The 16,022-nt window shown below is 33.3% G+C and overlaps 1 protein-coding gene across 2 annotated transcripts in view; it reads left to right on the top strand.

The window, feature by feature from the left end:
* Window positions 1-11,383, top strand: part of LOC128212237 (drebrin-like protein) — a 14,145-nt gene extending 2,762 nt beyond the window's left edge. The window contains exons 6-13 of one of the 2 annotated variants that reach the window (XM_052917585.1): window positions 308-385; window positions 731-817; window positions 3,801-3,920; window positions 4,212-4,399; window positions 4,674-5,008; window positions 5,898-5,915; window positions 6,787-6,894; window positions 7,744-11,383. In XM_052917585.1, coding sequence (XP_052773545.1) covers window positions 308-385; window positions 731-817; window positions 3,801-3,920; window positions 4,212-4,399; window positions 4,674-5,008; window positions 5,898-5,915; window positions 6,787-6,894; window positions 7,744-7,886 — 1,077 coding nt within the window. In that variant the 3' untranslated portion in view covers window positions 7,887-11,383. The remainder of the gene's footprint in view (window positions 1-307; window positions 386-730; window positions 818-3,800; window positions 3,921-4,211; window positions 4,400-4,673; window positions 5,009-5,897; window positions 5,916-6,786; window positions 6,895-7,743) is intronic. The other variant, XM_052917586.1, reaches the window with a different exon arrangement.
* The last annotated feature ends 4,639 nt before the right edge of the window (window positions 11,384-16,022 follow it).

The raw sequence follows: 16,022 nt of genomic DNA on the forward strand, positions 1-16,022 counted from the left end.
CAGTGGATACAACAATGGACTGCAATTTTGGCAACACTGGTTAGAACCCGGTCTCCGACTCGTTTTTTTTACATTTTGGTATTTTTTTTACAATTATGATATGAAAGAGTAAAACATTTTATTAAATAATTGTCCTGGGATTCATTACAAAACAAATAAATATTTGGTGCAAATATATTCCTTTTAAACCAGTTATATAGAGCAAAATTCATGTTACACACTTTTAAGAATGCTCATTTACACACTTTTAAGAATGCTCATTTATAATGTAAGACTACTACAGTGCCAGTTTTTTATGTAATTTCAGGGGTCTGTGTACCAGAAAACTCAGGCAGCTCGGGATATTAACATTAAACAAAGGGACAAGTTCTGGGCTAAAACTGAGGTAGGTGGTGTGTTCTCTAAAGCTTAAACCTGATGTTGGAAATAACTTTACTTTAAAATTTTGAATGTTGTAATCATGAAATTTTGATGTGGTAATAAAATTACTTTACTGAACATTTTCATTAGAAATGATCTGTAAAAAGTTTTTATTCCATATCACGAGTTCTGTATGTACTATATCTTAAGAAAGAAAAACTCTATTTTTCTCATGGCAATATTTAATTTACAACAATTTATGAATACAGTCAAACTGTCGTAGTCTCAAAATTTTGTATAATTTATATCTTGAGCTAGCTTTTAATGTACAATCATAAATCTAACTGTGACCACTCTACAATACAACCAGACGGAGGAACATGAGAGACAGGACATTGAGAGACGCACATTGTTGGAACGTCAACAGTCGCTAGATAGTGAGCGCAAGGCTCGTGAGGTACACGACAACATGCATGTAATAGATGTCATGTGAATCTGTGTATTAACAGTCTAGACTTTCTGGTGTGAGCGCTTGCTATAGAACTAACACTAATCACAATATTGATTCTGTCTTTTTCAGTAATAGTCTATGTAAAAACACTTGGCATGGCATCAAGGTTCGGGCCTGCGTGCATGTCATTGAGTAGATGTCAGTTTCTGTGATGTGCACCTTCGTTATAGTTCTCATACTGACAGTACACGCACACAAAATTAATATTGTCTTTTTCAATGATATTTTATTTTGAATCCCTTGTATGTTATGAAAATACAAGCGGTGAAAAGAAGAAAACGTCTTGTAGTAAATTTAGCGTAATCTTGAAAAATGATGTCACAGTTTCCTGTCACTAATTATAATATAGCTGCACCTATGACACGACATATATTTAAGGTCCGTGGTACGTAAAGGTAGTTTACACTTTTTTATGAATAAAACGTTAAAATTAATGCCGAACTTAATGACTACATTTAATTAACTAACTATAACGTCTTTAAGTATTTAAGTAACTATAAGATTCATTCCTGCTTATTAGGAATCCCAATTTGGGATTGTGTGATTGACTGTTCATATCTTTCCTTTTTTGGTGTGGATGTGTGATAATAGCTCTATGATATATTGTTTAACATATTTTTATGCATGGGTTATTTTAATCTCTTTGTAGAATTAAAACTTACATCTTTTAAGCAAGTACATTTACTTAGATCTGTAGACGCTTTTTAATTGGTTGAAGGGACTTAATCACAAATTTCATGTTGGAAACTTTTTTTCAAACATGTTTTAAGTTTGTTTTGATGAAAACAAGACCATAAAGCAACTGACAGGTAGTTATTTGAACGGAGGTTTGTAAAGTTAAGTCTAAAATTCATTTTCTATCAAAAGCATTACTAACAACACTTTTCAACCAAATAAATCATTTTCTGTCATATTTTCATACATTTTATGAAAAAATGATTTACCCCTTGAACATGTGATGAAAATTTACAAATGTTACAGCATTTTTTGCGGATTGAATGGGGATGAAGTTTGGCACCATTCAAAATAAAAAAAATCTTTTCACAAATATTGGACTCAAAATTCACAATCCTAAATAAAAAAAAAGAAACAACACAGTTTTAACACTTAGTAAAACTAATACAAATGTGTTCAAATGCAGTCTTATTCTCTTAAAATTATTTAAATTTATGATCAAAAAAGGGGCTTTCTGTGTTTTTTGTTTGGAATACACTAGGGTAAATTCACAATTTTAGGTATTTTATAGCTACATCCACAATTCTTAGGGCCCTGGCCCCATTCACAAAAAGGTGGAAAGTCACACTGTGTTAGAATCAGTTAGTTCCCATTACACATTTTCATGTCTGACCCTATAAAACGTAAAAGTACCTTTAAAATGTCTAGTAAATTACAGATTTTTTGTATTTCTTTGCATATATACACTCTCTGGCTTTTTGGTATGGGCATATTGTTTAAAGTACTAGTTCAGAGTGGATATTGAAATATTAGGCTGATTATTCGTAACTTTGCTGAAGTTTTTGATGAAATTTATTTATGATGCGCTGATATGTTTCAATAAATAATAGCACGGCTTATTCAGTTGTATAAAAATTTGTAAGAAACACTGCAGATCACTTACACTAGTGTATAGTGTATCAGTAAAACTTCCTAAGAAATAAAGTCAATAATGATGATGTTAATAACATCAATAACTTAAGCAAAGTTCTGAACAATCAGTGTTTTACATTGCTTCTTCATACCAGTACAATGAAGTTTTCTTTTACTCTCAGTAGCCTCAGTGTAATCTGTGCTAGTTTGTTTATATTAACATGTTTTGTTATAGCATTTGTATACAATCTTTGTATGTTAGTTTCTCGCAATTCTCTTGTTTTATTGGATTGTCTTTTTTGGGAGGTGTTGTGGTAGCATTGATGTTGTCATCATTGTTTTGAGGTATTGTCATATCGTTGGTGTTGTCAATGTTGGCATCAGGGTGCAAAATCCTTAACCTTGGCCACATCTTGAAAATCGTTCAAGTTTTTTACATGAAACTTAGCTCACAGATTGCCAAGAACAACATGTTTTGTGTTGCCTGTAGAAACATCCCATTCCCAGAATAAGAGCTTTGTTTTACTGTTTATTGCTTTGCCTTGTTGTAAAGGACATACAAACACTGATTCCAGAGTATGGAATTGGCTGATCATGCATAATCTCATATGAGTTATGTAAGAAAGATTTGTTCATGTAAGATCATGATTGTTTGACAGACTCTATTTAGACTATTACTTTCTTGTTTGTAAGCTGCTGTTTGTTCAGATCTATACCATTTAGATTTAAAACCTCACTATGTATTCTGCTAAAAGTCTGTACAATTTATATTATCAAGGAGACCAAACCGAAAGATGAAACTGAGGCTGAAGTGGTATACACTTGCAGATACCATTCATATCCATACACTTCAATATAAGCATTGTCCATATTTGAGATACACAGTAGCTTCCCTTCCTTTCACACACTTTTCCACATGTATATCATCCATTTAAACACATGGCCCTAGCACAATTTATAGCCTATTATAAACTGAAATTGAAAAAACCGCTTTCGGACCGATTATTTAGCCATTTTCTGTAACTGTAACCGGTCTGGCAAAGTCAAAATTGGTCCAGACCGGCAAATTGCCGGTTTTTAGAAGCCCTTAGCCTTTACCTTTATGTAAACTTTGTCCTTTCCCAAGATGTTATTTCATATATTTTAGAAAATAATGGATTTCTCACTAAATGATTTTCTTTGTTATTTTATTGCTATTTGACCTTAAAATTCATGATAAATTGGAACAGAAAGAATAAAAACTTGGCTTAACTTTAAGGGGATCTTTGACCAACTCAAGCAAACTTCCTTTCTTAGTTTTTATATAAAATACCCACTCATATACTATCCTTTTTTTACGCAGGCGAAGGAGGCGGAAGAGCGGGAGCGGCAGTTGCAGGAGCGTATGAAGGCCATCAACCAGCAGAGGGCGGCAGAGAGACGTGCCAGCCAGTCTGACGACCAACAGCAGAAAAAACAATGGGTGGGGTTATTACACATGACCATTGCTTAAAATCATTCTGCTTTGGCAATAAGTTTTTAGATTTATAACTCAACATTTAAAACAGCTATAAATTTTAATACTTCTATGATTTTACTGTAATTTCTAAGCACACATTGAAGGTAAATTAACCCAATATTAGGTTCTTACATTGTATGGAATTGTATTGTATTGATGGATCATTTGGATCCTTCCCTAGATTGAATTACTCTGAAAATAAAATAACACTAAAATCTGTACATTTTGATTTACATAGACAATTAATAATTTCAGGAGCTCGACCAGGAGCAGGCAGCACGAGATGAAGAAGAACGTGGTCACCGTGCTGACCAGCTGCGACGGGAAAGGGCTGCAGAGGCCGAGAAGCTCGCATCGGCCAAAACATCCACTGCTCGCTCATATTTCAAGAGGAAAGAGTCACAGTCTGAGGACACAGAGGATCGACCCCCACCACCCAGAAGGTACTTTGATAACTGCAATTATAATGAACTTTAAGTCATCTAAACGTCTTGCAAAAAATGAATGCCTTAAGCTTACAGAGGCTCTCTAGAGCTCTTGAGTCCAATTTATTGTGCTGACAGTCTGTTCTTGACCAAGTTGTTATCATTACATAATGCATATTATTGAAGTAGATGAATGAGATCTAGATTTATTATGCTACCGTTACTAACTGTTATTTTTTATATGTTGAATGCTAGTAAAATATAAACATTTCAAACTTTGACATGTTTTCAGGCAACTGAAGCACAATTTTGGTGAGGTGGACCAGGAGGAGCCCCCAGCTGCCAGACAGCCCATCCAGCTTCCACGCAAACAGCCTTCTCCCCCTCCCACTCAACCGGCCCGTGAGCCCTCCCCACCCCCACAGAGGCAGCCGTCCCCACCCCCTCAGCGAGAAGCTTCTCCACCCCCAAGGGAGCCAAGTCCCCCACCAAAGAGGCAACCTTCTCCACCACCTGCTCAGGCACCAACCCAACCCCCAGCTGGAAAAAACCTGCTGGCAGAAAACCTACCACCCAGACATGGAGACTCAGATGAGGAGGAGGCTGATGAAGACTGGGGAGAGGAAGGTAAATTTTTTGATAAAGGCCACATACAACCATTAGTTTATATACATAGTTGTTAAATATTTTTATTTTATGCCCCAACAAATTTATAGGAGGCATATATATATGTCTGTACATTCATACATCCCATTATCTTGTGTGTTGAACTCGGCCCCTTTCATATGAATGGAATCCGTTGTTTTGGTAGAAAATATTGTGAAGTTATTGTCGTATTCTTGGTGTCATCTGCGTTGTTAGCTTCATTGTGCAAAAAAATTAACCTTGACCATACTTCAAAACCCGTTCAAGACATGCAAATATTACTAGTGGCAAAATGCACATTGTAGCAAGGCCCATTACTTAGGTTTTAATAATTGTCAAGTTGTGCCCCTTCATAATTTGAACAATTGAAGCAAAACACTTTAAATTGGCCATAACCTTTAAACTGTGCAAGATAATAACATGAAACTTTCTATTACATTACCAGTGATAATGTTCACATGCGTAGAAAAACCCATAACTCTTGCTCTACCGGGTAATAAGTGTTAAGTTATGCCCCTTATTGACTACAAAGTACAGACGAGCGTTGATGTTCTCTCTTCGGCACTCTTGTTAGTTAAATTGCACCATAGACCAAGTTTAAGTCTAGGAAAATTAAAAAAGAACATTGCGAATACACAGAGTATATATATGACAATACAAATTCAACAAGGAATGTAATCAAGGAGGCAAATATGAACCTCTTGTTCCTGTTATTGCTTAAATACATTATAATAAGGAGGCTTAGAAAATATGTTTCTCTGTAGCCAATGATAAATACATGTAGGTAGAACCATTATTTAAATAGTATTATATTTTTTATTGATTTACATTTAGAATATTGTTTTCTGCTTTTTAATATATTTGATTCTAGGAAAATCAAAGCCAGCAGGTAAACTGTCTTCTACATGAACAAGGCAACTGCCTGTTATACGCATATAAACATGTTCTATACAATGTCTTTGGCTGTTTTCTTGCAATTATATTTAATTTTTACATTTCTAAGTACATGTAAATAATGATTGCAAAATCCAAACTTGTATGTGGACTACTTTTTGAGTGCTTTGTCATCCAGGTATGTGTACTTTGTACAAGTTTAAAGGGTGGAGTTGGTATTAAAGACACATGTACAATTTATGATCTACGTGATACATGGAAAAGTTGGCTTGGACATAGTTTTAAGTGCGAGTTGATGATCCTACCGATACCCTTGCAAACCATGCTTTTTATGCCAACGACAACTTGAACTTGTACGAGTGGCTTCATATACACAATATCAAGGAGTTTATCGCAACCACTTTATTATCCACAGAGCATGTTTGACCTTTATACAACCTTCATGGACAAACAACATTCAATAAAATATCTTGTATGATGCCTGTCCTTTTTCTCATGTACAGTTTATATGAATATATCTGCATATCTGTTAACAAAGACTGTCATAGAACTTTTCAAGTTGTTAGTAAAGAATAGATGATGTACGCTCAAATAATGTAAATGATAGTCATAATAATTAAAATTATCAAATATGACAATAACAACACAAAAATCTTCCTTTTATTCCCTTTGAATAACACCATTGGAAGAACTTAATTGTGTACTAGTATTTGTCATATCTTGCAAACCTACAAAATATTAAATATATTATTGCTTTTGAATGAATAGGAAATATCGTCACAAATTGTTATTTTTACAAAAGCATGCAAAACCAAACAATTATGAGAAAAGACCTATCTACAGTAACTGTAATGCCATTGTTTCAGTGGAGCAAGACATCCAAGCAGTACAGGCCCCAGATGTCCCCAACCCCGAGCCTGCGGCACCTGAGGGCAAGGGACTGTGTTGTATTGCATTATACGACTATCAGGCTTGTGAGTACCGTCTTCACTCTTTGTCAGAACCTAGTTGTAATCACTGTGTACATTTGGTAAACCCTGTCCACACACATGAACAAGTGGCCCCTAAAAGGGCACCTATAGAGGGCAAGGGGCTGTGCTGTATTGCCTTATATGACTACCAGGCTTGTGAGTACCCTTTTCACTCTTTTGTCAGAAGGTAGTTGTCATTGCCGTGAATTTTTGGTAAACTCCGTCCACACACATGAACAGGTGACCCCTTAAACCACAAGGGGCTGTGTGTGCAATAAACCACTACCAGGCTTGTGTGAACCTAGTTCTCTCTTATGTCAGAAGGTAATTGGAATGGCTGAAGTATCCATCCTTATTGCCCAAAGCCCGCAGCCCTTACACCTGTGGCCGTTAGTCAGTTGTTACTTATTGCTTAACCTAAGGCCTTCCAATTTATGCTTGAATATAAATAAAAAGCTGTGATTAGCAAAATTCTAATTAAAGTAACACTTTAATCTCTGGGTATGTTAGTTGCTATTTGTGTTGACCCTAGTACATATATCCCACCAGAACAACCCTAAAGATTGGCCAGTATTATTATGGCCCAGAGTAAAGGACCTTTTATATTAAACACATATGCATATCCTCACTGGTAAAATGTTTCATGTGAATATCTTTCATACTATTGGGTATCCAATGGTAAAAATTTTGTGCAGCGATACTGTCATTGTCTATGCCATCCAAAACATCACAAAGGCTATGACAATAATTCTTTTACTCCATAGAATATGTCATACTAGCAATGCAGGTATGATTCTTATGAAGATAATGTAAAAAAAAATAAAAAATGACCTAGTATTTTATTATTTTTAGCTGATGACACTGAGGTAACCTTTGACCCAGATGATGTCCTCACACATGTCGAACAAATAGACGAAGGTTGGTGGATTGGCACTGCCCCTAACGGCTCACGAGGAATGTTTCCCGCCAACTACGTTGAAATTATTCAAAGCTGATACCCTTCGTGTTCAAAGACTACTGGTGTCTTGATGTATTTGTTTCATTTTGATACATTTTGGATTGCTATAAATTTAGAAGGTCTTTTTAAGCTATTTTTGTATTTCAACCATTTTGGCAAAGTTAAGTAATTGCAAAAAAGTGTGACATGTCTATATGAATTGCTTCTGTAAACATGACAGTTTTTATGTTTTCATTTAGAAAAGTTTTAAATACGCAATTGATGGAGTCGTGGATGTAAGCAAAAATAAAACACATGTAAAATCCTTCTACTGTATTAATATTTTGTATACTGCTCTTTTCTCATAAGGGGTAAAATTAAAGCATTCTACTGTATTAATATTTTTTATACTGCTCTTTTTTATGAGGGGTATTTGTTAGGATTATGATTATTGAAATAGTAAACCAAGGTAATAGATGCCATAAATATATTTTGTATATATTTTGTATACAATGTTGATGTACTTTTGAGAACTTCTTTTCCTCCATGTACTTTTGCATAGAAATTTATTGTACGAACGGGTAAGTATGTCCTCTTATGATATTATACACCTTTTTATTTAATGATTTATATCCATGAATTTAAGTGACAGTATCATAGTTTGCAACAAAATGCATATTTCGTACAATCAACATTGAGAGACTTGAAACATATTGATCTTTGCCAAAATATATCACTATCCAAGCAAGTATCCCGTTATAAATGTAGAGCGAGCACAGGCAGTTCTGTCAAGAGGATTAAAATGTATTGAAGTAATGACACCTGGGGATGGGTTCTATTTTCTTCCCCATCCTAGTATGAATGCAGTTCAAAGTCAAATATTTCGAAAAAAAGATTTGGACATTTCCTGCGTGATGAAAGCTTTCAGTGACCTAGTTTTACTACGACTCAGTTAAACATTTTCCCTAAAAGTTGCTGTGAGAGATCCCTTTAATGAAAATTCTAGTACTGGTAAAAACTGGTTTGAGTAACACATGTAATACAGAAATGACTTTCAGTTATAGTTTCTTAATTGAAAATAGCAGTCTAAATGGATAAATGGAAAACCAAAATGTTTTATCTGCATCTTATTTCAATGTGACTAAAGTTTGTTTAGCTTTCATAGTATGCTTTATAGAGCTGAATGCATGGCCTTTACATGGAATCATGAAAATAAAGGATAATTAATATGTCTCAGGCAGCTTTTTCTATCAATTTGGCTACATTGCACGATTTTGGTTCTTTGGAAATAATTATTACAAATGAAATAAGCATTAATGAAAATTACCAAAATTAATTAATTGTTTAATGTGTTTTAATTTCTTCCAAACTTGTTTCTTTAAAAGGATTGTCTTTGAGGCATCATTTTCTTTTTGCGATTAACGTAAATTACTTGACTGATGTTTCCATAGTTCCTACGAAAGTCAACTGCATTCACTGTTTCAAACAACCCAATTATTTAAAAATACTGTCATCAAACTTTTTTTTTTCTATGTTCCATAAAGATTCAATATTAGGATGAAATTAAAGCAAGTGAATGTTCGAAGGCTCGAAATTGTGTCATGTAGCTCAATTGTGTGTCATTATATTACCATTTTGCTAAATTTCCAATTGTTCAAAACACAGTGGCAATGATTATGATGGCATTTCCCTTAATTCTCCATGGTTATGGCAGTGAAGTGTGGTTTAATACATATACCAGTGTCTACACACTGTTGGTGCAGTATATGTTGACCTATGCAAATGTTTGTGACTACTGTTCTCCGGTTAAGGTTTTGTGTTATCAGTGTATGTTTGTAATTGCTATGAATATTAATAAGGCAATTAACTTCTGATTTAGAATGAACATTACTTGATTGAAGGCAATTATGTACAGGTACACGATAATTTCCTTACTGTTCATGTATCAGGTAATAAAGTGATTTTGAACAAATATAGGTGTCTTTGTAATACTCATACAAGCTTCATTATCTGAGATGGATTTCGTACAATTGTGCTATATTTGAGCATCATATTTCATATATTGGTGACACATGAATATTTTAAAGTCCATAAACATTCTATATGTATTGTCTTTGTCCAATCATGGGTTGTTAAATGCTGTAGTAATAACCTGCATGATTAGTTATGGTATTCAATTTTCTGTATCAATTCCATTAAAATATCTGTGATAGTCATGGTTTCATCCAATAAACTGTCTATTTGTGAATAAGGGTAGAACATGTTAGAATGATCTTATTGGTTAAACCTGTACGTATTAAGGAGAAATAAGAGAATATCTTTTTAATATATCATCAGACCATTTGATAAAATAAATATTACCACCTCTTGATGTAAGTATTATGTTCTAATTCATATATCTGTAAAAAAGGTGCATATTTAATGAGCTGTCTGTTAATGGCCTATGTGCCAGTTATTGGATTACATTTCATTTGTTAATGGCGTACAAGCAAGTTATTGGATTACATTTTATTTGTTAATGGCCTACAAGCAAGTTTATGGATTACATCTTATTTGTTAATGGCCTACAAGCGAGTTATTGGATAATATCTTATTTGTTAATGGCCTACAAGCAAGTTATTGGATTATATCTATTTTGTTAATGGCCTACAAGTGAGTAACTGGATTACATTTTATTTGTTAATTGCCTACAAGTAATTTGTTTACATGTTATGCATTAATGACCTATATGCAAGGCAATGCATTACATGTTATTTGTTAATGGCTTACAAGCAAGTTATTGCATAACATGTAATTCATTAATGGCCTATTTGCACGACCTTATACATGTAGCTATTAATGTGTTTGAATAAATTGCTAGACTCAAGTTTACAATGTACCGGTACATGTAATTTTATTTTTTACAGCTATATACATGTTTAAGGAAACAAAGCAGTGCCATGTGACATTTAAATCAATATTTAATTATCAAACATGTACCTTTAACAAAAGATGTTGTTTCTTTGTTGGTATTCAATTTAATATTCATGTCATTGTGTTTGACAAATGCATGTTTATCTCAAAGATTTTTAATGCAGCAGTTTAAGAAGACTTCGGAATTCAATTCTGATTGCTTATTGGTTTATGCTTACGGTACCTTAAATAATAAAACAAGATTACATGTTGTTGGAGTCATTTTAATTCTGTTATATTGATAAACAAGATGGAATGAAATTGTTGATATCTTAGTCCAGGAATATACACATAATGTTTAAATATACTGTTAAACTTATAACTTAGGTATAGCATTATTTTAACAAAAAAAATACAGTTGGAGCAATTTAGGATGATGATAAATGGTTTCATTACATCTATCATTAGTGTAATGTTGAAAGTGAATGAGATGACAGGTAATACATGCAAGCCTTGTGAATTGATTTATGTTAGGCTTTTATTGTGCTTTGTTTTCTGTTATTTTGATTTGCAAGCACATAATTTTATATGAATCTGTTGAATATTTGAATGCTTAACTCTTTTATATGATATATTTCATTCATTGATAATTATGAAAACTGTGTACTGTGTTGTTATGTTATGGAGGTATACATATAAATATAAGAACAGCACAAAATGTGCTCTAACTATTTATTGCGACATGTATTGTACGATATCTAAACTAGAACTGATAAGCATGTGGCTGTGCCTAGGTATTTAACTCACTAGGGCAGATAACCCTTAGATGATAAGGCTTTCATGTAACATCTCCATTGTTTTTATAAATGAAAAATATTCAAAATTATCTTTATAAGAACAGCTATGCACAATATTGAAATAACAACCAATATATACATACATTTGAATTAACAACTGTATCAATATATGTTCAACAACGGTCGATGTAATTGGTAATCGTTTCACCAATTATTATTAATGATTTTACTATCAGTCACTAACTAGTTATCAATAAATCCCATGGTTTCTGTTATCTATTTACACATCTGCTACCATTTTTAACTTTTGTAGATGAGCTGCTTGCTGGCATTTCTTGGTTGGACAATGCTCTATCTAAGCTTGAATCGCACGGCATGTTCTAAAATCTGACTCAGCATTTTGTGTCGGCCAGGCCAGGACAGGCCATATTTTCATCCTCCGCTTTATTGCCCTTTGCTTATTTTATATTTAAAATTGGTTTCTTCGCAAACCCTCTTACGTTTTTCATGCAATTTCTACCAAACTTTCACAGATTGATGATCATAAAGTGAAGCAGTGCATATAGTCTGGCTTTTGCGATTTGACCATTTTTGAAAGAGTTATTGCCCTTTGCTTATTTTACATTTAAAATTGGTTTTAAAATTGGTTTCTTCGCAAATCTTCTTACGTTTTTTATGCGATTTCTACCAAACTTTCACAGATTGATGACTATATTGTGACACAGTGCATATTGTCGGGCTTTTGCGATTCGACCATTTTTGAAAGAGTTATAGCCCTTCATTTATTTTACATTTAAAATTGGTTTCTTCGCAACTCCTCTTACGTTTTTCATGCGATTTCTACCAAACTTTCACAGATTGATGACTATATAGTGATGCAGCGCATACTGTCGGGCTTTCGCGATTCGACCATTTTAGGAAGAGTTATTGCCCTTTCTTAATTTTACACATTTCTTATGTTCCTGAGAAATTACCCTTACCATTGATTGGCTTTCATTACAAAAAAATGCCCTCATGAGGCGGGGGATATAGCTGTCTGTGACCACTCTTGTATACCTCAATTGAAAACCTGAGTTTTGTGCAAGTTAATGTAAATAAAAAAAAACTGTGTTTTATTTTTATAAAGAATGTGGTTGATAAAAATAAATTCATTAACTTATAAGATAAATACACAAATATCAGGTGTTCAATTGAAGTATGCATGTAGTTTTGAACAACTTGATGTTCAACTATATAACCTGTTAAATAGAATTTCTACATCTTAAATTAAGACAAAACATATAAAAATGGTCACAAATGAAATACATATGTATGTAACCAGAAATCAGGTTTTCTATAATGAATTCAACTATGCATGTAGTTTTGACCAAGCCATATTTTATACATACTGATTGTTAAACCATTTAATATACTGGAACACAATGATATACCTTTCTTTGGAAAATAAACTGCATGTTTTAGATTTTAGAACACAGAAATCAGGTTTTCTATAATGAATAGAACTATGCATGTAGTTTTGACCAAGCCATATTTTATACATACTGATTGTTAAACCATTTAATATACTGGAACACAATGATATACCTTTCTTTGGAAAATAAACTGCATGTTTTAGATTTTAGAACACAGAAATCAGGTTTTCTATAATGAATAGAACTATGCATGTAGTTTTGAACAACTTGATGGTAAACTATATGAACTGTAATGTTAGATAAAATTTCTACATCTTGAAAAAAGAAAAAAAAAATCAAATAATCATTACAAATAAAATATATATGAATGTAAAAAATAAAATATATGTACGTTAAACTTTAGTTTGAACATATTGATTTTAAGATACTATTTGTAAACCCACTTCTGTGCACTTCAAAAATATATCTGATTAGTGTTAACAATATTCCCATGCATTCAATTATTAAAACACTTTTTGATGCTTGTGCTCTCAAATTGTATTAAATCTGGCCTTGCCTGGCCCGGCCTGACACAAAATGTTGAGTCAGCAGGCCAGGCCAGGCCAGGTTTTAGAACATGCCGAATCACACTAGTCTTCATTACCTGGCAATACAGAATCAGGAATTAATGCACCATTAGAACTACTACAAATTTCTTTTGATCTCATTAAATCTCTCCGATTCCTGTGGTAAATTTGACCGTTCTCAGTTTCGACCACATATGATCGTTCATTGCGTTGACCAATCACAGTAGCTGGACTCCAGGTTTTATTAAGACGCTGAATCCTAGCTGTGTCACCTACTTTTAAAGGTTGCTGCACTCTAGCATTTTTATCATGATTATGCTTCGATCTTGACTTACTCTCAGAAATTTTGTTTTTGACCTTATTAGGTGGAGGTACTTAAGGAATCAAATTTTCCTGGAGAGTTGGCAAAATGGAACGTAATTGCCTTACCATTAACAACTGCGCTGGACTGAATTCAATGTCTGAGAGAGGTGTGGTTCTATATTCAAGAAAACCTAATCTGGGATTATTTTTGTTTGGTTTTGCCATTATCAAAATTCGTTTTGAGACCTTGACCATGGCCTCAGTCAAACCATTTGTCTGATTATGATAAGGACTGCATTTTACTTGTACAAAGTCCCATGACTCTGCAAACTTGTCAAATTCCTGGCTAGCAAAACATGGACCCCCAACAGTCACTATTTTCTGACAAATACCCCATTGCGACATAATGTCTTTCATATTGCTAATGACGGTGGAACTTTTCATGTTTGACAACTCATGTACAATTGGATACAATTGGATACCTAGAATAGTAATCTGACATCACCAGATAGTTCTATTCATCCAGTGAAAACAAATCACACCCTGCCATTTGAAACGGATATTCTGGTACCTCAGAGCTAATTAGTGTCATTTGACCTTGCTCTGGATAAGCATTTTTCAATTCCCAGGTGACTGATGGAGTTTCTCTGTGACCTAAGAATCCTAGGAATCCTAGGAATAACTAGTTTTTCACCTTTCATGACCAAGCCATTTGTCACAGATAATTCATCTCTATAGGCCCAAAATGCCTGAATGCTGAAATGACAGTCTTTCTTATGCAATGGCCATGTTTATGGTGTCCCTTTATTTGCACAGCTGTTCATCCCTTTCAGATTGTGACCTAATTTCCTCGAGTTACACAATCCCACTTCCGGCACCATGTTATATTATGGAGGAATACATGTTATAAGAAATATACAATAGGGCAGATAACCCGTAGATGATAAAGCTATCATGTAACATATATATATAAAAAATATATGGTAAACATGTGCAAAAAATTATCAATTCCAAATGGACCTAATCAATAGAACATATTGAAAACTCGTTGAGTAAGACGCGTATTTATCCAAATCGAACGTTTTTTGATGCGGTATTTCTACTCAGTATTTTTTTTAATATACTTAGTTTTTTTCATGAAAAATTGTGGAATATTTTTTAAAATGACATATATTCACTATCTTGACCAAAAAAAATAATGAAAACATAAAATAAAAAAATATTTAAAATAAAAAATTATAAAAAATATAGGGTGGTTCTAAAAGCCGGTACCCGGTATCGATATTGGTAAAAGCCGGTATCACTGTTAAATTTACCAAAGTATGTTGATACCGGGTTTTACGTCACAGACGGTACCGGGTAATATAATACTCTCTTCAGAATTCCCGGTATCGATAGGCCCGGTATCAATGTCCCCAACAATCAACCATATGGCTTTTGATATTGTTATGTATGCATGCATATTATTATGTTTATTAATTTTCTCTTTCACTTATATGCTTAATATGCATTTAATTGATTAGAAATAATTATGTCACATGATATATAATTTAAATTAAACTTATCATGTAAGAAGAAACAATATGTTTTCAGTACTTAATAAATATGTTTGAATCATGAATCTTTGACTTTGTTACACATATACAACAGAATAGTGAGTTTGATTGAACGAATAATAGTATGATTAACATGTAGTCATTAATATGTTGACAGTCCCCTTAATTTCCACAATTTTAACAAACTGTAAATCTTGAATACAGTACATTATAATTTGATAATAATTGACGTTTGGTTTTTAATGTGATATTTAGGGAAAAGATTTGAAAAGAAATAATTCATTGGAATTGGGAAAAGATTTGAAAAGAAATAATTCATTGGAATTAACATGTTGATCTTCAAAACGCTGACGTGCTTTTTCGTTTTTCTCGGTAAGTTTAATTATTATAGATCTTATATGTATGCAAAATCGTATGAAGGAAATTTCCAATTTTGTTGTCTTAGTCAAGCCTTTAAATCAAGTTTTGCTCATGCCTGAAGTTAACATATTATTATATTTATTATATTATACTTCAGACATAAGCGGCAAGATATTTCCCCGTTATGCATCCCTTGTTTATTGGACTTGTCTCACAGCATGGGGTCAATTTCCTATGTATCTGTCTATTGGTCCAGTACGTGCCTTTTAAAGTTGACACTTTCAGGGTTGATAATTAATCTCATTGTC

Source organism: Mya arenaria, chromosome 12, assembly GCF_026914265.1.
Source record: "Mya arenaria isolate MELC-2E11 chromosome 12, ASM2691426v1".
Lineage (NCBI taxonomy): Eukaryota > Metazoa > Mollusca > Bivalvia > Myida > Myidae > Mya > Mya arenaria.